This window comes from Dipteris shenzhenensis, chromosome 6 (genome assembly GCF_047967505.1).
Source record: "Dipteris shenzhenensis isolate YYH24624 ecotype China chromosome 6, Dip_SZ_1.0, whole genome shotgun sequence".
Taxonomy (NCBI): Eukaryota; Viridiplantae; Streptophyta; class Polypodiopsida; order Gleicheniales; family Dipteridaceae; genus Dipteris; species Dipteris shenzhenensis.
Window position 1 is genome coordinate 38,507,758 of NC_141601.1, and position 23,602 is coordinate 38,531,359.

The window sequence follows — 23,602 nt, forward strand, 5'->3', positions numbered from 1 at the left end:
GTGTGGGAACACTCTCCGTAACTGGTATACGGATTCCCAGGTAGCTTCTGATAGAGGTAGACCATGCCATGCAACCAACACTGTGGGTATCTTCCGATTGCGTACTTGCATTGTTCCTCGGTCTAGGATTCCTGTTGGTTTGCGTCTTACATTATCCTCTATCTCCTAAACAAAATAACACCTTCTATTAGTGAGTCGCCTGTATGCAAAAATTTCTTTAAACGAGAAACATGAAACACTGGGTACACCTTACAACCCTATGGCAATTCTAATTTATAGGCTACCTTGCCTATTCTTTTTCGAATTAACCATGGCCCACAATATCGAGGTGATAATTTAGCACACTCTCCTGCAGTCAAAGACTTAGAGTGCGAAGGAACTCTGAGAAAAACTTTTTCTCCTTCCTTAAATTCTCTAGTGGATCGGTTTTCATCCGCATACGCCTTAGCTCTATCCATAGCTTGGCGGATGTTAGCTCTCGCAAGTGCTAGCATCTCCCGCATCTGAACCACAAAGTTCGCGGCACTAGGCACTTTCTGAGGTATTCCAACTATAGTTGGATTCGCTGGTCTATAACCATAGTTCAGCTCGCCAAACGGACTAAACCCTAAAGAGGAATGTTTTTTATCATTGTAGGCAAATTCTAACAATGGCAACCACTTGTCCCATGTATGTTGCCTCAATGACACATGTGCTCTTAGCATATCCTCTAAAATTTGGTTGATTCTTTTCGTTTGACCATTCGTTTGTGGATGATCCTGTCTACTCATTCCCAACTCAGTCCTTAGTTTCTCAAATACCGCAGTCCAAAAATAACCGGTAAATTTGACATCTCTGTCTGACACTATGGATTTGGGTAATCCATGCAAACGAAATATATGTCTAATAAACAAATCCACCACTTGCGGGGCACTAACAGACTCTCTAGTTGGAATGAAGTGAGCCATCTTGGTAAGACGATCAACCACCACAAGGACAGAATCATATCCACCTTGTGTCGTAGGCAAACCTACAATAAAGTCCATGGAAATGCTCTCCCACCTACCTAGTGGTATCTCCAAGGGCTGTAAAAGTCCAGGTGGCTTCACCCGCTCTGCACGGAAACCAACGGTCCTTGAGGTATATCCTTTTCACCTCGTAAGACATACATCACATCATTCATCTTGAATTGATATATGTTCTTTTTTCAATCTATGGCTGGATTCTTCCTAGAATGCCAAGCCTTACCCAGGGCTATGTTTACATGAGCAAGCTTAGTCATTTCAAAATCAAGCTTCTCAGCATAGTCCTGAATTCGAAGCTCCAACTGGGTAACCCTTTGATCCCATATTTTAGTTGAACTTCCATCTGCCATTCTGACTGTATATGCATAGTCAGATGGGCTAGTCTTCAGTTTTAGCCTCTTTACAAGCTTGGAGTTAATAACATTGTGCGTTGACGCTGAGTCAAACAACACAATGACATCATGATTAGCTACTTGCCCTTTCATCTTAATCATTAAAGGCTGTATATCCCGTTGCTGCGGGCTTTGACAGGATATTATCAGGGACACTAGCTACTAACTTAGCAATAGACACACATAACAAAAAAGGTACTAACCTTTGAGAAGATCCCGCTAGCTGAATCTGCATGTGTTTTGCTCTGGGACTTCCCTCCATTTCCACATCACATTGTGAGACCACCATCTCAGCCATCCGACGATCTTTCTTTCGTGGATAATCTTTCCACTGAATAGGCTGAAGGCATCCAAAACACAAGCCTTCTCTCCTCGCTTTTTCCCTTTGCGCTGGGTTCAAAGAAGACTTCGACCAAGCCCGGGCTGCCATTGGTGTTACTTTTCTTTTCATTCCAATGGTGGTACTTGATTTAGGAGTCTCAACTGGTTTCGCCTGCTTGGCTTGAACACTAGGCTGTGAGGCACTTTCTTTGCTAATTCACTTCTTCTTAAACCCAGTTTTCTTTGGGTACCCATATTGAGTCCCAACCTGCACAAACCCACTTGGTGTGTTCCCTTTTGCATCCTCATAGTTTAGGGCTATAGCAATTGCTTCATCTAGCGTGCTTGTATACTTAGCCCGAACTTCCATCTTTATCCGATCATTCAATCCAAAGATAAAATCTTTTACTTGGATTGACTGAGGTAGGGGTTCATGAATCTTCATTACACTTTCTCTAAACTTATCAGTGTATTCCACCACTGATGAATTTCTCCGACGAAGGTTTCGATACTGATCCCAAGCTCGGGATGCTTCGTCAGGAGGTAGGAAGTGTTTTCTAAATTCCCTTTTAAACCCCTCCCAAGTCATGGATGCTACTCCATCTTTCTGTTGTTTTATCCACCACCTATCCGCTGCCTCATTAAACATATGGGTGGCCTCGCGGATTTTCTTCATATCATTCTTGATTTCATAAATGGCGAAGGCCTCGTCCCATTTGTGTAACTAGGTCTCAATGATATCGGAACTACGGTCAGACATCCGACCAGAATACTTTTCTGGCCTATAATTGCCAATATTAGGCACCTTAGCCCTCCTAGGCTCGACCGTACGAACACTGGACTCCAGTTCGATCGGAGATTTACCTTTCTCCTCACGAGATGGTCTAGCAGACATACGCTAAAACATGTTGCAAGGCATCCTCTAACATTGCAATTATGCCAGATAGTGTATGACCTGCTGGGCGCGACACCTACGGGGTCGGCCAGACTCCCGACTCTACGAGATCCATCCTAGAAGCTTCTTCTTCTACTTCCATTTAAGTCAATGGGTGTGCTTTTTTTTTTTTTAATTATAAATAATAAAACACTGCTTGAAACTGTAATTACAAATCACGAGTCCAACTTCCAAATTTATAGCTAACCAGGGAAATCACACTGTAACCAAATCCGCTTTTTCCTATACTAGGGAAACTCTTGCAATCTAAGAAACCTCAAGTCGTTAAATCCAAAGGCATAATTTTTTTCCCAATCCAGCTCACACCTCGAAGCTTTAGAAATTCAACCAAAAATAAAATAGAGGGAAAAAAGAATCGAAAGACCCCTGGTATCTCCACGCAAACAACACACGCCAGGCTGGTCTCATGGGTGGTGCGATCATCGCTGGTGTAGCTGCGGTCTTTTGCTCACCATCGTTATACCAAATGACACATGAACCCTTGGTAATCGTACACACTGTGCTCGCCTTTACATCTCGGGTCCCTTTACTGCACCAACCGATGAGAAGCACCAAGTTTCGAGCGTGTTGGTACTGATCAAAAGTCTCCTTTGCCTCCTTTGCCCAATAGGTGGTGGAAAGCTTCCTTACACGCGTAGCTCGTATGCCAAGTGTTTGAATCCCTTCTTAATTAAAACGTCGCATCACACTCAAGTCACGCAATCATCATTCGGTTTGACGTCCGTGAACATATCATGCCGAAATACAATCCGTGGTTCGCGTTATTCGTCGTCACTTTTGGGCATCACACAGCCCCTTGATTCACAAATTGCTGAGACACACTGCAGACGCTCAAATACCGTGGACAAGATTCTATCACGGGTCAAGTTATAAGGTGCGAGGTTTTGGAAATTTATTATGCTCCACCTTTGGTATTTTGCTTCGCCAGCCAGTTACTACGTAAATATGACAACAGCTAGCCCCTGTGACGCCAAGGAGCCCAATCTTCAGAACTAACCAAATTCCTCACGCGATGTGAAGGAGCACCAAACCGTGACCAACGCTGCGATGACGTCCATGAACAATTAATGCCGTAAATATCACCACAGTGACCACACAGTAACTTTGGTTGTGCGCTGCTCATCAGCGCTACCCCTCATCACGTAACGTGGATATCAAAAGCCAGAGTTCCAATACCTGCGACAGCATCTCCCACAAGATTGCGCAGCTAATCCCTTGATCTCGACTGGAAATCGCTGGCAATCCTTCCTTTCTTCGACAAGAAATCAAATCTGTGCTCTGATACCAAATATTATACGAAATTATGTTTGCTCCTAGAATGTTACGTCGAATCACAAGCACATGCACAAGTATTTTCCTCCCAGCCAACCTCGGTGATAGCAAGCTCTCAGAAAAATCAATCTACGTGAAAGCTTCAGCTTGCTTATTCCCAACGAGCCCCAAAATTCCCTAGATGGATCTAGTATGCCACATGTCTTCATTTTAGGGTCCTTCCTTAATGCATCATTTACCCCTCTCTTGGGATATCATTGAAACCATTTGCCCCTAGGCACATTTAATGCATTTAGGTCCCTTTAGCCTTAGATCCACCTAGTCTAGTGCCATATCACCCTCACCAAGGACCTTGACCTTTATTCCTTTTTTGATCATTTACATGAAGCCCAAAAGAAAAAGGTGTAAGTCCATCTAACCCTGGACAACTACCCTTATGAAGGGCAGTAAGAGCAGTCCTGAATTCTATGTTGGTGAAGCGTGCATCAAGTGAGGCTCTCATATCTCTATCCACCAACATAGGAATATGTTGCCACAAACATTGATCCTTTAAAGGAAAATGTCAAGTGACCCTTCCGAGGTCATGTTACCTCAACTTGAGCATAACAGTAATGAAGGCGAAGCAAATGGCCTCGAGATCCTCATAGCAGGCAACTCCTCGGATTTGTGGTTAGGAGCATCGAGCACGAGCCTCATGAGGGGAATCACATATATGTGTTCTTGCATAGTCATCCTGAGGACGTCAAGGCAAATTTGAGGCAGAGCAGGAGGAGGAGGCGGCATTGACAGACACCATGACCTTAAAGGACTTCGATCAGTTGTGTGAGGCACAGGTTGGTTCAAGGGTGTGATACTTTCTCTTTTTCTGCAAAGGCTGCAGATTAATCTTCTGATCATAGTGATGAGGCAGCAGATCTTGGAGAGGAGCCGGGGTCTCAGGCTCCCCTAGCTCTTGAGACTAGAGTGTAGCAGCTAGCTTGTAGCCTGTAGGTCTTCAAGGCTTGGTTTCATGAATTATGTATACAATATATCGTTATGACATCAGACATGTATTACATTTTGTTGTCTTTTGAATGGATGATTGACTCTTGAGCTTGAGGAATGAAATCTGCTCCATTGGACCATCTTTCGCAATGTGTATCTTGAATCTTTGAAGTTCAAACTTCAAATGGGCATTAAAAATTCAAGTTTAAACATTAAACTTGAACTTTGAAAGTTGAATGAATCATGATGAATCTTGATTTTGAAGTATAAAGTTTACTGTTTAAAATATGGGCCATGGCATATGCATAATGCACTTGCAACCAGTAAGATCTATGTCCATTGTCTTTGTAAATTATAGCCTATAGGTCGAGACTTGACTCTTTGCCGGTGGGCTGTCATTTGTAGGTTGTAGGCTGTATCTTTTTAATTTTCAAAGTGCTTAGTGTGTATGTCTGTATCTAAGACGTATGTGTATTATGTAATATATAAAATTTATATCAAATGTAAATTTTTAGGCATTTTTAGACGAAACGCCAGTAAATTCTAGAAAGTTTTCTTGTGGCATTGCTGATGAGGTCATACCTCATAGGATCAAATCTGAGATAATGACCCTTGAATCCTAGAATACACAAACTTACACACAAGTGGCCCAAGTGGCTCACCTAACAAGCTAAGGGCACATTCACACTCACACACTCTAGGCGCACACTTTGGCTACGGCTTTTCCCAATCGAAGCAAAGGTGGTAAGACCACATCACCGCAGTGCTGCAAAGAACATGTCCTACTGTCCAACACCTCCTATGTTTTGGCTGCAAACCTCTCAGTCAGCTTGTGACCGGCGGTAGAAAACATAACTTAGTCACCTTCCCTTACTCTTAATTAGGTAAAGATAGAAATCCAAAGCTTGGAACTAGGCTCTCACACAATAAGAAAATACATAATTTTTTGGGGCTACCCAAGTCAAAGTACCCTTATTGAATCAAGCAGATAATTGACAACTCAGAAAGGATCATCATTCTTATTAAGTTGAGTTGAGCAGTAGCAACATGCTTAGTCTTCAGCTACAAGATCTGCCTAATACTTCTCTTGCTCTTTTTCCATCTTCTTGAAGCAATTGGCCTCAATGTGTCCCAACTTTTACAATATCTGCATTGGATTCTTTTACCTTTCTTTCAGTTAGTTTAAAGCTGAACTCTAGTCTAAGCTGTTGGCACTTAGATCTTCCTTCTTTCTTTTCAAGATCTTCATAAGTGGTGACTGCGATACACAATATTTCTGAAGTATGCTCCAAACGGAAAATACAATGCATACTTTTAATTAACAAAGCTACTTTGTCTTCATCAGCAGGTTCACATTTGATACTAGCTAATTGTTGAACTAGTGATCAAAACTTGGCCAAATGATCACTTAATTCTTGACCATCATCAATCTTGAGATTATAAAATTTTACTTTCAAAGACACGTTCGAGTTGGTGATTTTATTGCCAAAATACCTTCAATTCTTTCCCAAATCGTCTTAGCCTTGGACTTGAAGTCGATGTGGTGCACCAGAGAATCAACAAGTCCTAGCCCAATAATGGATATGGCCTTGTGATTGCATTTTGTCGGATGTGGGTTGGAAGCTGCATCATCTTCTTGAGATACAACCTCCTAGAGGCCTTCCTGTATAAGCATTAGTTGCATTTTCATCTACCACCATGTATGGAATCCGATTCCTTGGAAATTTTCATCAAAGATAATGCCACTCGATGAGAAAGAAAGAAAGAAAGAAAGAAAGTTTATTAAAGTCTTCGGAAGACCGATGGGTCTATGAGACTGCGAAAAAACCTGAATACAATGAGTTGTGGTAGTGGAGCTACTAAACGAGCGTCCACACCAATGCAGAATGCAATAAAATGCAAAATGGTAGTACTAAGTCCTAAGTACAGCATAGTCATATCCCGACTATATATATATATATACTAATCTCAGCATCATCGTCGGCATCACCATCATAACCATCATCATCATCATCGTCACCAACAGAACATCAAGATGGATGAGGCTGTGGAAGCAGAGGCATGAGGTCAGCAATAGAGCGCTGTCACCCCCTCAAGGGTGCAGTCCTGGTACGTCTTCTGGTCGTAGCTCTGCGTCTAACCAAGGCGGTTGTGATCCCCGTCGGTCGGGCTCCAACCCTAAACAAGGAGGGGATGTCCCCAAGTGTGATCTGTGAGTCAACCCTCTGTCTGAGCTGTCGGGTCGCGGTCATGTCAAGGTCTCGCCTCATGGGGGTCTATGTGATTTGGCTGAAAGAACTCTGTGATAGAGCTCTGAGAGGTATGAGTCAAGGGAGAAGTCTGCTCCTATCTCCGTGCTCGGAGTATCCTATCTCAGTGTCTGAGCATCTCATGAATGAAACCAGCCAGACATCACTAGTCTGGGTAGGAGAGGACATGAGCTAACATCCCAGAACTATCTCTGAAGAGGTAGTAGAAACGCCCTCGGATCTCATAGTAAACATGACATCTAAAGATGAAATGCCCCTCTGTCTCAACCTCTTGCATGTCACACAGTGTGCATATGCGCCTCTCCCTAGGTAACCGCTCTGCTCGGCCACTCTCGATACGAAGTCTGTGTTAAGAGGCTCGGAACTGCCCAAGGGAGATCCTCAACGAGTGGGGTAGGTGAATCTGCGTGTATCCTAGTGGATCAGTGAAACCCTCCATTGTGATATGTAAGAAGTGATCTCTGTAGAGGCCCAGCTTCACTAGAAGATCACTCGGGCCCAACCAAGTCCGGAATGTGTGTAGCTGTAGTAGATTCTCACGGATAACTTGGTTGACCTCGTGTGATAGGAGGGGAGAGAAAGGAGCATCCATGTTGTACTGGAAAGGGGGTAGTTTGAGCGCGAGAATGTGGTCCATGGTCCCATGATCGCGCTTGAAACCGGCCTGTCCCGCTGCTCTGAGTCCTCGACACTCCGCAAATTTGCTGACCTCAGAATCAAGTACTGATGCATAAATCTTGGACATGACATGTCCAATCATGATGGTCCTGTAGTTCTCCGGGTTCATGGGATCCCCTGCCTTGTGGATGGGTGAGATAGTGTTGATGGTCCAGGTGCGTGGAAACCCCAAGCAAACGGCTTCATTAAATAGCTTGGCTAAGCTCGGGGCTAGGAGGTTAATCCCATATCAATGAACTCAGTGCATAGTCCCTCATGATCCTTCGCTCGGCCATTATGAAGTTTCATTACGGCATCCTTTACCCCCCCCTAGTGAAGAGGGTGGAGGATGTGGGGCGTGGCATATGTGATAGGTTAGGGGTTGGCTGATTTGGAATATCATAGAATCAGACCACACCTGAGTGTCAGTGAGTGGTGGGGAGGACCATCCCTCTAGAAATGTTCGCCAGACGTCCTTAGAGTTGTTATTGAAGAGAATGTTCAGTAGCTCCTCCTCGTTCCGATGCACGAAGTCAAGTTTCTTCTTGCGTACGAGACGGCGGTACTCGCGTAGCATCGCTGATTCGCTTGGAAGGTTGTTTTTTGTTTCGAATTTGAGCTGACAGCGTAAAGCCTTACACTCATCATTGTACCAGCTATTACAGGGTACGGTCCCAGGAGGTGGTGGACGGGTGGTGTGGGGGAAGGTGTGAAGAGCATCCTCGTGTAGTGAGCGAGTGACTAGGGCAGCACGGTCTTCTAGTAAGGGTATAAAGTCAATGTATGCGAGAAGAATGTATAGACAACCAGAGTAAGTAGGTGAGTGATCGCGATCAAAGCATATATCATGGTAAGTGGAGTAAGAGCTCAACGAGGTAGAAAGTGCTGTGCGGCGGGGGATAGAAATGCTAAAGAAAAGATAGGTATGGTTGGCCCCTGGAGGGAGAGGTGCTACGGTAAAGTCAGTGATGCCATGAGAATAGAGTGAAGAGTCAAGATCCTGATATATCGCAAGTCGTTGATAAGGGTAGCGTAATGTTGAAGATAGGAAGCTCAGCCAAGTGCAGCTGTGTGACCTTCAACAATAAGTCGTGTTGCATTAATCTTGGCTGTTGGACTTTGGACGTAAGGCCTTAGAACTTGCCACGTGTCATGATTTGAAATGGTCTCAGAAAACCTTAGCGTTATGAAATATTTGGAAAAGAACATGAAACAGAGATTAGTCATAAGTCCCTGAAGATGAGCTCAAATTGTAGCAAGCAGCATCAAAGGATCTTAGATTTTTGCCAGGATCTAGAAGAGTTTAGTAAAACCGGAGAGAGAGACTTCGTCGAAGGATTTTGCCACGATTCGAGCTGGTTGATGGCGCACTCTGCTAATCCATAGGCTAATTCATACATACTCTGCCACTATGACCGTTGTGAGAAAGAGATCAATGGTTGTCAAACGGCCACCAAATGCGTAAAAGACTTAAAAATGGTTCCAAGACTCTGCTAATCAACAACCTAATTCATACATACTTTGCCACCGTTACCGCTTTGACAAAGAGATCAACAATTGTCAAACGGCCACCAAATGCGTAAAAGACTTACTAAAAATGGTTCCTTTTAAAAACAGCCCAATCATCCGTTGGTTGACGGGCTATTAACATATCAACTAGCCAGGGGAAGAAGATAAAGGGCCAAAGATGAGATTACCACATGTCGATTGTAGAGACTATTTGCAAAACCTTCACCAAAACATAGAGAAAAACAAAAACGTTGAAGATGAATACATCTCTGGGTTCATCGTCTTCACCATCTCACGTAACCTTACACCTTTTCTTTGAGTAACCGGCTACTTCGCAGCAGTTAGAGAGATTGCAAAGAACTCTAAGCCTGAGAAGATTCAACTTTGTCAAATAAGAGACTTGAAAGAGTTTCGACGACAACATCAGATAAACCGTTACTTTTTAGGAGAAATTGGTGTGGAATAGAGTTGAATAAATCAATGGTGACGAGCAGAAATAAGGCCTGGAGCTTTGAGAAATGTCCTCTCTTAGAAAACGATGCAGAGTACAATGAACCGCATCATTCGGAAGAATATGCCTCATGAGAAGAAGTGACATCCTTGATGGCGAAAGACCACGCTTAGATCTTTAGCATATCAGCAACCAAGAGATAATAGCTTAGAAGAGACTATCCAGGCGGTAAACAACTTCCTTTAGGAAGGCTCTTGGCAACATAAGTCGCAGCTACAAATAGCTAGAGAACAAATCGACCAGTGACTACTAGCAAGAATGGCATCGACGATCAGCAGCATATAAAAACCTTGTAAAATCTACTTTGGGAAAATGATGGACAGCATAATAGCTTCAGAAAGCCTTCAACAATCAGTCTGTAGCATTGATTCACCTATAAAACGTGGAGCAGCTGCAATACTTCCAATAGGCAGAAAGAAACAACTACTGCTGGTCGACTGATAATACTCTGAAGGAAAACTCTCCCCGGCAGTGCTAGCTCCCTCTGACCCGCTGGCCATGTTACCATGTTTGCAGAAGCTCGGACACCAATTGTGGGACCTCAAGCTATGGAGGATGGAAGTGCTCCATGGCTGAGTTAAATAACAATGAAGATGAGACGACATGAGAATGCATATCTGAGGCAAAGGTAGTGATGGAGATCGACTGATGCATAGCGAGTACATGGAGCCTAATTTTTATAGGCTGAGGATAGCCTTATCTTCACACACATACACCTCATTGATGATGTCACACCACACAGGATCAGATCTAATATTATGACCCTTGAATCCCAGAAAGGAAAAACCTACACACAAGTGGCCCAAGTGGCTCACCTACCAAACTAAGGACACATTCACACTCACTCACTCTAGGCCTAGTGTTTCCACACCTTGGCTATGAACTTTCCCAACAAATTTTCTGGTCTTGTCCTACGTGGATGGCCACTTTTCCTTGATGCGGTCTTCTTTTTTGTTTAGCTCCGCTAACTGTGGGCAGGCGTAGTTTTTGTTCAGGTGTCTTCTACATTATTTGGGTGTTTTTTTCAACCTTTCCATTGACCACCGACGTCCTAAGTCTCCAAGCGGGCATATCCCTAGCCTTTATTCGCCCCGGCCTTTGCTTTTTAGAGAATCCTGCTCCCGTAGGGCTTGTAGCTTGGCAGCCCACCACAAGGGAACTGTTGTTTTTGCCCCCTCCTCAAATCAAGGAAGGATTTTCTCCCATGGTGTGTCGTGTAAGAAAGAAGTAACTGTTAACGACAATATTCATGTCTAACTGTTAACGACAATATTCATGTCTGAATTGCTAACTTTTGTGTCAGAGCATCCTTGTTCTAATCAGAGTGACGAGGGGAAGTTACTGAGAGACTGCAAGGTAATGGAGAATCTGACAGGCTGCAAGGTACTGGAGAAGCTGAGAGACCGCAAGGTATTGGACAATCTGAGCAGTCGGTTGAGGTTGTAGAAAGTCAGAGTGGAAGAATTCTGTGAGGTGTGAGGAGTCTTGGTGCAGTGGAAGTGTGATGGGTCTACAAGTGCATTGACAGCTATTGATGAAGATTTTTTGAAAGCTTCGTTGTTTGACAGCTGCAAACAGATCTTTTGTTGATAAAGATTCTCTAAAGGCTTGCTTCTTTCGATGGTTGCAGACAGCTTTTTATCTTGGTCAATCTCTTTGTTCAGATTTGGCCCTTTGCACCTGATGGTACTGCGGATTTTTGCTCTCTGTAGGCAAATCTTAATATCTCGTTGCAGTTGCTGATGAAGTTTCGAATGCAGAAGATGATTGGGCAGAATATCAGATCTTTTCTTTGACCTAATGTTTCTGGTCTTGTCCTATGTGGATGGCCACTTTTTCCTGATCTGTTCTTCTTTTATGTTTAGCTCAGCTCTCTGTGGACAGGCGCCGTCTTTTGTTCAGGTGTCTTCTACATTATTTGGGTGTATTTTTAAACATTTGTTTTTGTTCCCTCAGATCAAGGGGGGATTGTTGGGAATGATCATGGTGTGGACGTTTCCATGTCTCTAAGGTTTAGAAGGGGGTGTTGTGAAGTGGCTCTTGGGGGACCCTCAAGCCGTGCAACATGGCAGTTGCATGTTTATCACGTGGAGATCTTGTGGTGGTTTCTTTGTGATCCAATCAACTTTCCATGGCTTTGAGAGTTTAGGGCTCATGGTGGTGAGGAAGAGTCAATATCTTGCCGAGACTATATGCAGTGGTTGAGGGCTGATAATTGATGAGAGTCGACCGTGGAGCTTTGCTGATTATTGACAGAGTTGCTAGGTCCTTGCTTCGCTTGTGGTTTTTAGAAGAGTCCTTTGATGTGAGGGTTCCCGACTGTCCTCGGTTGAAAGCAGCAGTCTTGTGGCGTTTGTGTCTTCAATGATTGTAAGGATGAGCTGGAATTCCATACAGAGTGGTTGTAGTTTATGAAAATAAGGTCATTTTGTGATTTTATATCATCTCATGAATGTTGTTGCCAGTCTCGTGGTGTGTTGTGAAAGAAAGAAGTAACTAGTAACTGAATTTCTAACATGAATGACAACGAGGCTCAGTTTGCAAACTTGCCCTACAAGCGAATTTGTTCAAATATTTCCTCTTGATGGTGATGGCACGGATTTTGTGTTGAAGTCATTTTTGGTTAATTTCCTTGGCAGAATTTATTGCTGTGCTGAATCTCTGATGGTTGACAGGTGTTGTGCACTGTTACACTCGGTGCTCCAGAAGATGCACAGAAGCTTGATTCATTGGTTGGACCTCCAAAGAAACGTTTTATGGTGCATTACAGTTTCCCTCCTTTCTGTATTAACGAAGTTGGCAAATCTATGGGCTTGAATCGGCGCGAGGTTGGCCATGGTATAACACATCCATTTTGAGAAATCCAAATTTAAGAATTTCTGACTTTGATTGATGGTGGTGGCTGCACATACTTCAATATATACATCCATGTTGCCAAAAATGAATGCCTAACAGAGCATGAGAAAGTGCACGTGGTAAAGAATAGAGGGATGCAACAAGAAATGTTTTCTGTAATGTAAAAATACCCATTCCCACCCCCCAGAAAACTCCCTTTGAAAATTGCTAGGCTTATTGAGTGATCTTTACACCCAGATTGTTGCCTTCATTTGACCCAGATAAATTCTTTAATGAAGTAAAAAAAGTGCAGCTTGAAAGTAAATTTATAAAAATATCTAATATTTTATTGATTGTAGTGTGTGTTTTTTTGGAGTCATACGGTATTATTTCAAATATGTTCTCAAGTTTGTGTCTTTTATGGAGTCATCTCCATCGAGTTGAGCCCCTCTCTGTGCCATCTTGTTCTCCCATGGCTTTGTGCAGGATTTTGCTTGCATCCATCTTCTTTACCTTGTAAGGTAGGTTATACATTGACACAAATCTTTCCTTTTGATTGGTATCATTCCTATTTCTATGAGCATAATTGGACCGCTAGCTTTTTAATGAGAAACCCTCTTTGGATTGTTTGTATTATTTTCCATTTATTTTTCATTATTCTATGGACATAAAGGATGTAAGATCTCCTTTGGTAAAAAAGATCAATGGTAGATAAAATCCAAAACCCAAAGCTCGCATGGTCTGAGCTATACAAAAGCCTTTGCAATATCTACTTGCAACAAGAGAACATCCTGCTCCGTATACTTGGCATACTAAATCCCAACATAGGCATTTGCAATATTGTCAATGATATGCCTACGAGGAATAAAACCATATTGCGTTGGATGAAGGCGATCATGCAAATATTATTTGATATGATCAACCACCATTTTGGTGACGATCTTATAAATAACATGCATCAGAGTGATAGGCCTCCAATCAGCCAAGGATTCACTGATTGGCTTCTTAGGCAGAAGCTTTACAAGCCCTTTCTTCCAAGAATCGGCATGTATTGATTTTGCCAAGCACTATTTATCATTTGCAGCAAAGGAGACTTCAATAATGAGACCATCCTAGCTAGGAGATTTCCATCTACCACATGATTTAGCAGCATCACTTAAGTCTCTTTCAATGAAAGGAGTTTCCAAGTCCAAAGCGTGTGCTGGTGAGACAATGGGAGTGACATGCTGTAATAATTTCTGCCTTGCTGGAATAACCTCCTGTGATGCAGAATCAGCTTTCCTAAATTGAGCAAAAAAATGATGAACACAAGCTGCAACATGCTGTGCTCGAGAAGAAGTCCAAACACCATCCAAGAGAAGGGCCCTGCAAATACTTTGAGAGTGCCTCTTATAGTGTAAACCTTTAAAAAGGCTTTGGATGAACATCCTTTATCCAAAAAAGCCCTCTGTTGTGCTCGTGTCTCCCGTTTAGAGATTTTTTTTTTGTCATTGCATTCAAGACAATGTTTAGCCTAGCATAAAATTTGACTTTCTTCCATAGAAAGATTTCTAACATGCCTCATCTTAGTCAAAGATTGACATGTAACTTTAGCATGAGCAACATTCTCTCTCAAGGTCTTCATGTAATTTTTGCCATAGTTGCGAATAACTCTTTGCATCCTAGCAATGAAAGCTTCCCAAGCATAGTCAATACCAAAGCGAGACTGTTGCGAGAGGGGATGGATAGTTTGAGCATTATTAAAGTCCCCACAAATAAAGGCATGTTGTCTCCAAGGGTAGCCTTGCATATCAGTCCAAATTAAACCTCTATTGCGAGAAAATTGAGGTGTAGAAACCGAGGTACACACACATACACACACATTTTTTATTCTTTTTGGGTGAAAACTCTAAATGCTTTATATTACAGAGAGCAAATATCCCGGAAAGATTGGTGCAAAGAGTGCTTGAAAAAAGAGAAAGTTGAAAGGAGTGGATCACCAAAGACCCTATGATTTTTGTCCTTCCAAAGGGTCGAAAGTGCCCAGTAGCGAACTCAGGTAAAGAACAACTCAAAATCCGGCCGTCGAGGATATATGCCAAAAAGCCAGAAAAGTTTCCCAAAAGAAGCGTGAGGAAATCTCAGTTGCAATCTCAACTGAAGGATATCCAAGAAGTCATGTGTCTTAGGGCAATGCCAGAAAATATGAGAAACAGATTCGCGCAGAGCTAAAGATCGATGACAAATAGCCAAAGCAATATGTCTGCAAGAAAGAAGCTATCCAGATGGGAAAACCCCCAACAAGACGCGGCATAAAAATACCTATTAGCAGCTCTAAAGGCGGTACTGACTGAAAAGGGAAAATCATCCGAGTAATGGCCTGCCATAGAGGGCGATAATGCATTCCTAAACTATATTTGCCAGCAACCAGAGGAAAAGATAGAAGAGTGCCATCATCATGAATGACATCAGCCACAGAAGAGATCCCTTTTGAATTAAGAAAATATGAGCGTTTGGACCAGTAGATGCTTTGAGAAAATCCCATTGAGTAGGTTGCTAGTAACCAAAAGCAGGAGTAGTGATTTGAAGAAGCAAAAAGCGCATCATAGCAGCCCAAGGGTGATCACCATGTAGAAACTGTAGCATCATTTTCCCCTTATGAGCTAGAATGTGCACACGAATATTAAGAATATTCAACCCCCCATGCAATTTTGGTGAACATAACTGTTGTATTGGAAGCAAGCGTAAGCTTTTCCTGCCATGCTTTGACTGCCAGAAAATTTCCATGATGGTGCACATAAAAGCTATAAGATCTCCTTTGGTAAAAAATATCAATGGCAAATAAAATTGAATGTAGGCCACCAAAATAGATCGAACGATTCAGAGCTGGACATGCAACGGCCAAGTAGCTAACCTCCAATATTTCAGCTTTTTCTTTAATCTAGCAAGAACCTAGTCAATCTATTGATGACGGCTTATCATCCAACCCAGAGGATAACCAAGATGGTGTACCATCTGAGTGTGCAGGACAATTTCCCCCGAGCATACCAGAGTGTGCCAATTTTTTGAATGCAAAGGCAACAAGCGAGATTTTCTGAAAATTAACATGAAGACCAGCAGCCAGCCCATACACAGAGAGAGCCTACATAAGCGAAGATAGGTCTCTTTCAGTATTCTGTGGCATAAAAAAAGAGTCATCTGCATAAGTCTGAGCAACCAAAGGGCGACTTCCAAAAATCTCCAAACCATTTAGCATGTCAGTCGCCACCAAATGATCAATATGTTGAAGCATAGGATGCGTGGCTATAGCATATAAAATAGTACTCAGAGGACAGCCCTGGCAAGCTGAACAATGGAGTGTCCAAGCTTTAGAAATATCACCCGATAAGATGCATGCGGCTTTGCTTTCAGTGTAAAGCCAAAAGATAATATGCTGCAATTTTGGACTAAAACCCAAAGCTAGCATAGTCTGAGCTATAAACTCCCATTTCATACTTTCCCTCTGTCGAGCCTTGATTTCCCATTTAGATATTTTCCTATTATCATTGAATTGCAGACAATATTTAGCTTGACATAAAAGCTGATTTTCTTCCATAGAGAGATTTCTAAAACGAATCAGGTCAGTCAAAGACTGACACGTAACTTTCGCATGAGCAACACTCTCTCTCAAGGTCTTCATGTAATTCTTGCCATAGTTGCGAATAACAGCCTGCATTTTCACAATGAAAGCTTCCCAAGCATAATCAATACCAATGTGAGACTGTTGTGATAGGGGCTAAACATCATCATGAACCATGGTTTTGTATGTCTCATGCTCAAAATAACTATTATTCACAATAAGTAGTCTTCTTTGTGGAAGCCGATCAGCAGGCATATCATGAAGAGAGATCCTCAACCACAAAGGGGCATGATCAAAATGCATAAATGCATAATCCACACATAATTTAGCATTGAGATTATCATAGTGTTGAGGATTAACCCTATATCAATGATCTAGATGAGCCCGATAAGATGGCTGAGCTTTATGCTGAAAAGTATAGCCCGGCAGCATGGGCTGCGATTCTTTCCAAAGGTCAACAAGACTAAGCTGAAGTAATAGATCTGACCAAAGATGACACTCAAAAGCCAACAGCTGAGTATGACCAGAAGTGTTATCACTGTGATGAGGAGCATTATTAAAATCCCCACGAATGAAGGCATGCTGTCTCCAGGGATAACCTTGCATATCTGCCCAAATTAAGCCTCTACTGCAAGAAGATTGAGGCGCATAAACCATGGCAAATTCAAAAATTTATCCTTGAATGAGACATTGTATAATCAGGCATCTGCCTTGACAATCATTGAGGGCAACATTTGGTTTCCTTTCGAAAAGTTTTATCATACTCATATGCACCCATTTGGTACGGACCAAAACCCACATAGGGTTGCGAACCAAGGCAAAAAGAAAACAGAAAAAGAGTGTATGATACTCTGACAGCAAATTGTATAGAAACTCTGACAACAAACTGTAAGAAAACCCTGACCGCAAAACAGTACGGAAAGTACAATCTGTATGGAAGCAGCAGCCTGACAGAAAAATGTATGTACAGCAATTGTACGACGTCCTGTACAGAGGGCCTGACAGCACGCGTACGGACAATGTACTGTATGGACGCTGAACGTGTACCGACATACGCTGCAAGAAAGACTTGAGTGCTTGTGTAGGGCAGAGGTACGAAATCCCGTACGGAAGGCTTGATTGCACGTGCAATATCTGTACGGGAGCCCAAAAGAGCTGTATGGAGGCTGTACAGAGTGACCGTAGGACAAGGAAGACACACAGAAAACTCACACGTACCTCACACCATGCACTTTTTTTTAAAGTGAAAACTTTGAATGCTTTATATTACAAGATATCTATCCAAGAAAAAAAAACTGGTAAGCCGAAATATTACATCAAGAGAAAATCTCCATGTAGGACAAATACATGTAGTGAGTTTGCAGAAAATCGAAGAGCAATTGCTGCAAAGAACAACGGAAGAAAACAAAAGTCGAAAAAATTGGATCACCAAAGACTCCGTGGGAGTGCCCAGTAGTGAACCCAGGTAAAGAACAACTCAAAATCTGGCTGTCTAGGATAGATCCCAAACAGCCAGAAAAGCTTGCCAAAAGAAGCTTGAGAAAATCTCATTCTCAATCTATGTCGAAGGATGCCATCGCAAGCTGTGACAAGATGACCCAAACTCAGTCTGAATGATCTGGTGGAACTGACGGCTTACTGCGTATCATCTCCGATAGCATGAGAACCTGGAGACGCTTTATCCATGCTTGCTCTGTGTCTGAGAGATCTGGTCCCCAACAAGGGCTACCATACATGCCTGCTAGTCGGACCAAGGAGTCGAAAAGGAGAGGGTCCTAAAAGTTTGAGTGGAAGCACTACCTCTCTAGGTTGGCTAACGAAGCATATTATCTGCTCAAACGGGCCTACATCACCGGTCTCTCTTAAAAATAGGACCAGAAGAGAGAACTCCAAGATAAAGTGTATGATGAAACAATCTCAGCTGGTGATCCATCGAAATTGATTGAATTGCTCTCTGTGCATAGCTTCTCAAGATGTGTTGAAGATCATGACCTTGACCTTACAAGGTTGACCTTCGAATCATGCGATTCACGACATGACTGTAATGCATCTAAGTGTCTCTCGAAGCCCTCCGCAGAAGAGGATAATAACACAATGTCATCTGCATACAACAAGATCTGAATCAAGGAATCAGCGAGAGAGCATGAAGCCTTCCCTAGTGTCTCCATAAAAGCTGCGAGCTCTCGTCTATGTAGAGGCCAAACAGGGTTGGCGAAAGTGGGCACCCTTGTTTGACCCCAATAGTGCTCACGATCTCCTCTTTCCATCCAGCTCATGCTTGGATTCTTCGTGAAACCCTCTCATAGAGTGTCATAACAGCCCACATGATCTCTTGGTCGTACCCTAGCTTCTGTAATCGTCTAAGAAGGCGGGCTCTCGGTACTGTATCAAAGGCTTTGTGGAAATCCACAAAGCAACAATAGACCCTTTGTCTCCATGCCGTGGCCTTGACACCCCTGAGTGTGAGCATGTACTCCATGGTTCCGGCCTGTTTCTCTATTCCGCATTTCTGCGAATCGACTGACCTTTGTATCAAATAGTGATGCATATATCTTAGACATGACATGTATGTATCTAGAAAGAAAGAAAGAAAGTGTATTATTGTCCACTAAAGGCCAAAATGGGCCCATGGGACATCAAGAACTCTGCATACAAGATAGCACAAAATCAACGTGCCACAAAGAAGAGGCATCGTCGAATATCATCTAAGTGCTACGCAATACAATGCAAGTGAAAGTACATAATGTCAAATCTGAGCCTAAATACAAAGTAAACTAGATGCAAGGAAACCGCCCCTGGGTGCAAAATGGAGGGATGAGTACAATATGCCAATGCAAAGATACAAGTCCAGGTGTCACGGAGTCTGAGAACCAAAATAATACTGAAAATCCTGTCCATCGACTCTGCCTCCTGCTATGAGAGTACAAATCTGAGCAAAGGTGAGGTGAGCGGCTGGTGGGGCGAGATCTCCATGAGTAAGTCTCCTCCGAAAAGCTGCCATCATCCTGGATCGTCTGGAGATGAAGCGACGAGTACGTCCCCTATGTAACAAGATCCTGCGGCGTCTACAAACCATCTCATATGTACATCCACAGGGTGGAGGCATGTGTCCTGTGTGAGCTCTGACCTCCTCGTGCTCCTCCTGGTCTCTGTCCTCTGGTATAGCGTGTGCCTGAGCTCTATCAGGCTGGGCTCTATCACGCTCTGGTCTGTGCTGATGGTCTCTGAGGTAGTCTCGTCGAAGCATAGTGGCCTCCCTGACATAAAGAGCTAGGCAATGCTGATCCTCGTAGTCCATCACTCGTGAGAGAGGTCCAAAGCCATCCGTGAAGAGACAGTGGAATCTACCTCTGAGCTCATAATATAGCGGGCATCTGCAAATGAAGTGCTCCTCTGACTCCACCTCTCCCATGGTGCAACAAGGGCCATGGTGCAACAAGGGCAGATCCTGGTCTCTCGGCCTGGTCGCCGTCCATCCTCCATGCGTCGCATCCTACCAGCCTCTATCTCGAGCTGATGCGAAGAGACTCTAAGCTGGCCAAGGGCAATCCTCAGTGAGTGGGACATGTGGATACCTATATAGCCTGGTGGAATGACAAATCCATCCTCTGAGATCCGAAGGAAGTGGTCACGATATGTGGCCATCTTCGTCGGAAGCTGCGTGGGATAAATCCAAGTGCGATACGTATGAAGCTGCAGCAAGTCTGCTCTCGTGACCTGGCTAAGCTCGTGGTGAGTCAACTCGAGATGAGGGGCATCTATGCTGTATCGGAAGGGAGGCAGTCTATCCATGTCTAGTCCAAGAGATGTGAGCCACCTAGTGAGTCTGAAGTACCAGCAGTATCGGGCCCCAAATCGTGCCAACTCCATAGAAGATGCAAGTGCTAACCATGGCAACCGAGCTCTGCCTGCTGCTGAGTCTCCAAACTCCCTAACCCTACGCAAATACATGACCGACTGAAACGCTGCATCCAATGCAAGGGGAGTAGCTCCAAACTCTGCTAGCATGATCTCGTGCGGAACTGTAGCCTTGGCCCTAATGAGCCGAGAGAACATGATGATCTGTAACCTCTCTACTCGTCTCCAATCTGCAGCGCCGAGGTCTCCTGCCCAGAAAGGAGCTGCATACATCACAGCTGGTCTCACCAATGTATCAAAAAGCAAGGATTTCGTATCGGGATGTTGAAAGTGGGACTGAAAACACTGACGCTCAAGATGAGCCAACGAAGCATACCCTTTACTAATCCTATCTCGTGTTGCATATGTCATGGTGAAAACCGGTCCCCTGAAAACTGCCCCCAAATAAGTGTACTCTCTAACAAGCTCAATGGGCTGTCCGTCATATGTGAAGCAAAACTCATCCGTGCTGTAAATACGATCAGAGGTGTTGAAAACCATAACCTTGGTCTTGCCAAGGTTTACGGTCAACCCCCTGTCCTGGCAAAACCTGTGGAGTGCCTCAATATGTGCCTGGAGGCCCTGAGCAGTAGAGGAAATGAGAACCACATCGTCCGCATACAGGAGGATAGGAATGGAGGATCCTGAGAGAGTAGAGCCCACACCGCCTGTCATCTGTATAAACATCTCTAGCTCATCAATATATAATCCAAAGAGAGTAGGAGAGAGCGGGCAACCCTGCTTCACCCCAATCGTGCTGCATACCTCCTCTGAGAGCCCCTCACGTGTCCGAACCCGACCAGTGACCCTCTCATACAAAGCCATGATAGCCCACTGTATCTCTCCACTGAAGCCCATCTGGCGAATTCTCTGAAACAATCTGAATCGCGGAACTGTGTCAAATGCCTTCCTGAAGTCCACGAAGCAACAATAAAGCCGTTGCCTTCGTGACTTCGCCTCCTCTACCAGTGCCCTGAGTGTGAGGATGTGGTCAAGTGTCGAATGATCCCTGCAAAATCCAGCGTGCCCTCTGGCTCTGAGTCTTGTCATCTCGGCATGGTCATTTATACAGCTTTCCAAAACTGATGCATAGATCTTGGCCACAACGTGGCCAATCATGATGGTCCTGTGATTCGACGGCTCCATAGGGTCCCCCGACTTGTGGATAAGTACTATGGTATTGCCTAACCAGGACTGTGGTAGGCCTGTACAAACAGACTCATTGAAGAGACGGGAAAGAACAAAATCTAAGGCATCAATCCCATGGATTACATACTCCGCTTGCAATCCATCATGATCCTTAGCTCTCCCGTTCTTCAATCGGTGGACTGCTGCACGGACACTCTCTGGTGTGAAGAGACTAGATGAAGCTGGCCTAGGGGAATGGGATAAATCGATGGCTGGCTGATCTGGAACATCGTATAGAGCTGAAGTGTATGCAGACCAGACATGTGGATCTGTGAGGGGGCTCTGAGACTTCGAGCGGAGGAATTTTCTCCAAAATTCCTTGGAGTCACAGCTGAAAAGCAAGCTTCTCAGCTCCTCCTCATTCCAGGCTAGAAATTGGCGTTTCTTGCGCCTAACCAACCACTTGTAGTCTCTCTTGGTTTCGGCAAGGAGGAGAGACTTCTCCTTGGTCTCAAGGTGAAGTTTCCTGCGGAGTTCCTTACACTCCTCGTCATACCAACCATTGCAAGGAACAAGACCAACCGGTGGGGGACTAGACGAATGACATGTGGCAGGGAACGACATGTGAGCGGCAGAAACGAGTGAAGTATGTACAAGTTCCCACCGGTCCTGCGTGGATGGTAGAGCATCTAATAGATGAGGACGGAGTAGGCGGCTGAGGTTTTGGCTATATACATCATCGAACTGGTGGTCGAAATGAACCTCGTAATAGGGTTGGCGGTCATGATAACGAGGGGGGGGGTGGGTCATGGGAGACATTAGTCAAAGTAAAGTGGATGAGTGCATGGTCGGCAGAGGGCATGAAGGGGCTAACAGTAAGGCTATGGATGGAAGGGACTAGAGTCGGGGGACCTATGATGTAGTCGATCACGCTAGTACCACGCCCAGAAGCAGAAGAGAATGTAGGCATGGAAGACTGTGGCCACCTGGATAAGCCGTTATAAATGACCATACTGTGCGAGGTGAGGAGCTCCAGTAACTGACGTCCCTGATCTGTGGGTTGTACTGTGCAGTCTGATGAAGTCCGACAGAGGCTATCATCGTGAAATGCTGGGAGTATGACTGGATCCTCCATGAAGTCATAAGTGAGGGCCTGTCTGTCTGAGGTCCTCGCGTTGAAGTCTCCTAAAAGGATGACTTCTCCGCGATGTGAAAAATCTGCAATGTCCGTTGAGAGATCCTCAAATATGGACTGGCCTGGTCCAGTAAAAGAATAGATCGACTGCGCCGGGGGGATGTAGCAAACTGCAATAAAAAGATCTCGCTGAGGGGCTCTGCGGCAGATGCGTACCCACAAGAATCGGGCATGTGAATCCGCTCTCTCCACTGTGATGATCCGATCGAGATGCTCTCTGTACAAAATGGCCACTCCTCCAGATCCTCTCACTCCAAATGTTCGGGTGTGCTGCCTGAAGGCAGATCTCCATGTATACCCTGTCACTCGTGGCAAAGGTCTCTCTGGACTCTCGTGTGTCTTCGTGAAAAAGATGATATCTCTCCCAAAGAATGCCCCCGGTAGATTGCCTGGCTGTGCTGTAAAAGAACCATTGCAGTTCCATACAGCGATGCGTAGACTATCTGACGGGTGGTGTGTCCCATGGGCCCTGTCCCATCAAGCGGTCGTAGCAGGAGGTGGAGGTGGGGCTATATCTGCTGGTCTGTCATCTCTAAGCACTGTGGGAGCACGCCTCAAAGTGCCTGTGATGAGTCTGCCATCCCTGATCACTGCCCACTTGCCCTGAGCTCGGGCTGCATCTCTCTAAGGCATGAGCGCCTTGCGCTCCTCAACCTGTATCTGAGTCAGATCCTCGTCCATGGAAATCTGTGGGTGGTCTCTGAGTGTCCCTCTCCTCCTGAGGGCAGCTAGACGTGCCTGGGCATCTCTGAATCTGATAATGAGGGGCTGCTCTCTAGTTCGATCCCTCCCGACTCTATATGATCCTACTATGCCATGATCCTGTACTCCCAGTGTCTGAGAGACAAAGGTCACAGCCTGTGTCATCGTGGACTCTGTCGCCGAGGGCAAGATACCACGAATGCGAATGTTGAGGGCCTTTGTGGCCCTCTGCTGTGACTCGGCCAATGTAGCTGATACAGTCGATCTTTGAGGCTGTGATGGCTGACGGCGGACGACATCCACCCACTCTGTGGCTCTCTGGACCTCTGTCTGAAGGGAGGTCAAACGCTCCTCAACCGCTGCTACTGCTGT

The 23,602-nt window shown here is 44.4% G+C and overlaps 1 protein-coding gene across 1 annotated transcript in view; it reads left to right on the forward strand.

The window, feature by feature from the left end:
• Nucleotides 1-23,602, forward strand: part of LOC147901147 (polyribonucleotide nucleotidyltransferase) — a 276,757-nt gene that overhangs the window by 204,355 nt on the left and 48,800 nt on the right. Inside the window, exon 10 of the mRNA XM_087375929.1 lies at nt 12,551-12,713. Coding sequence (XP_087232055.1) covers nt 12,551-12,713 — 163 coding nt within the window. The remainder of the gene's footprint in view (nt 1-12,550; nt 12,714-23,602) is intronic.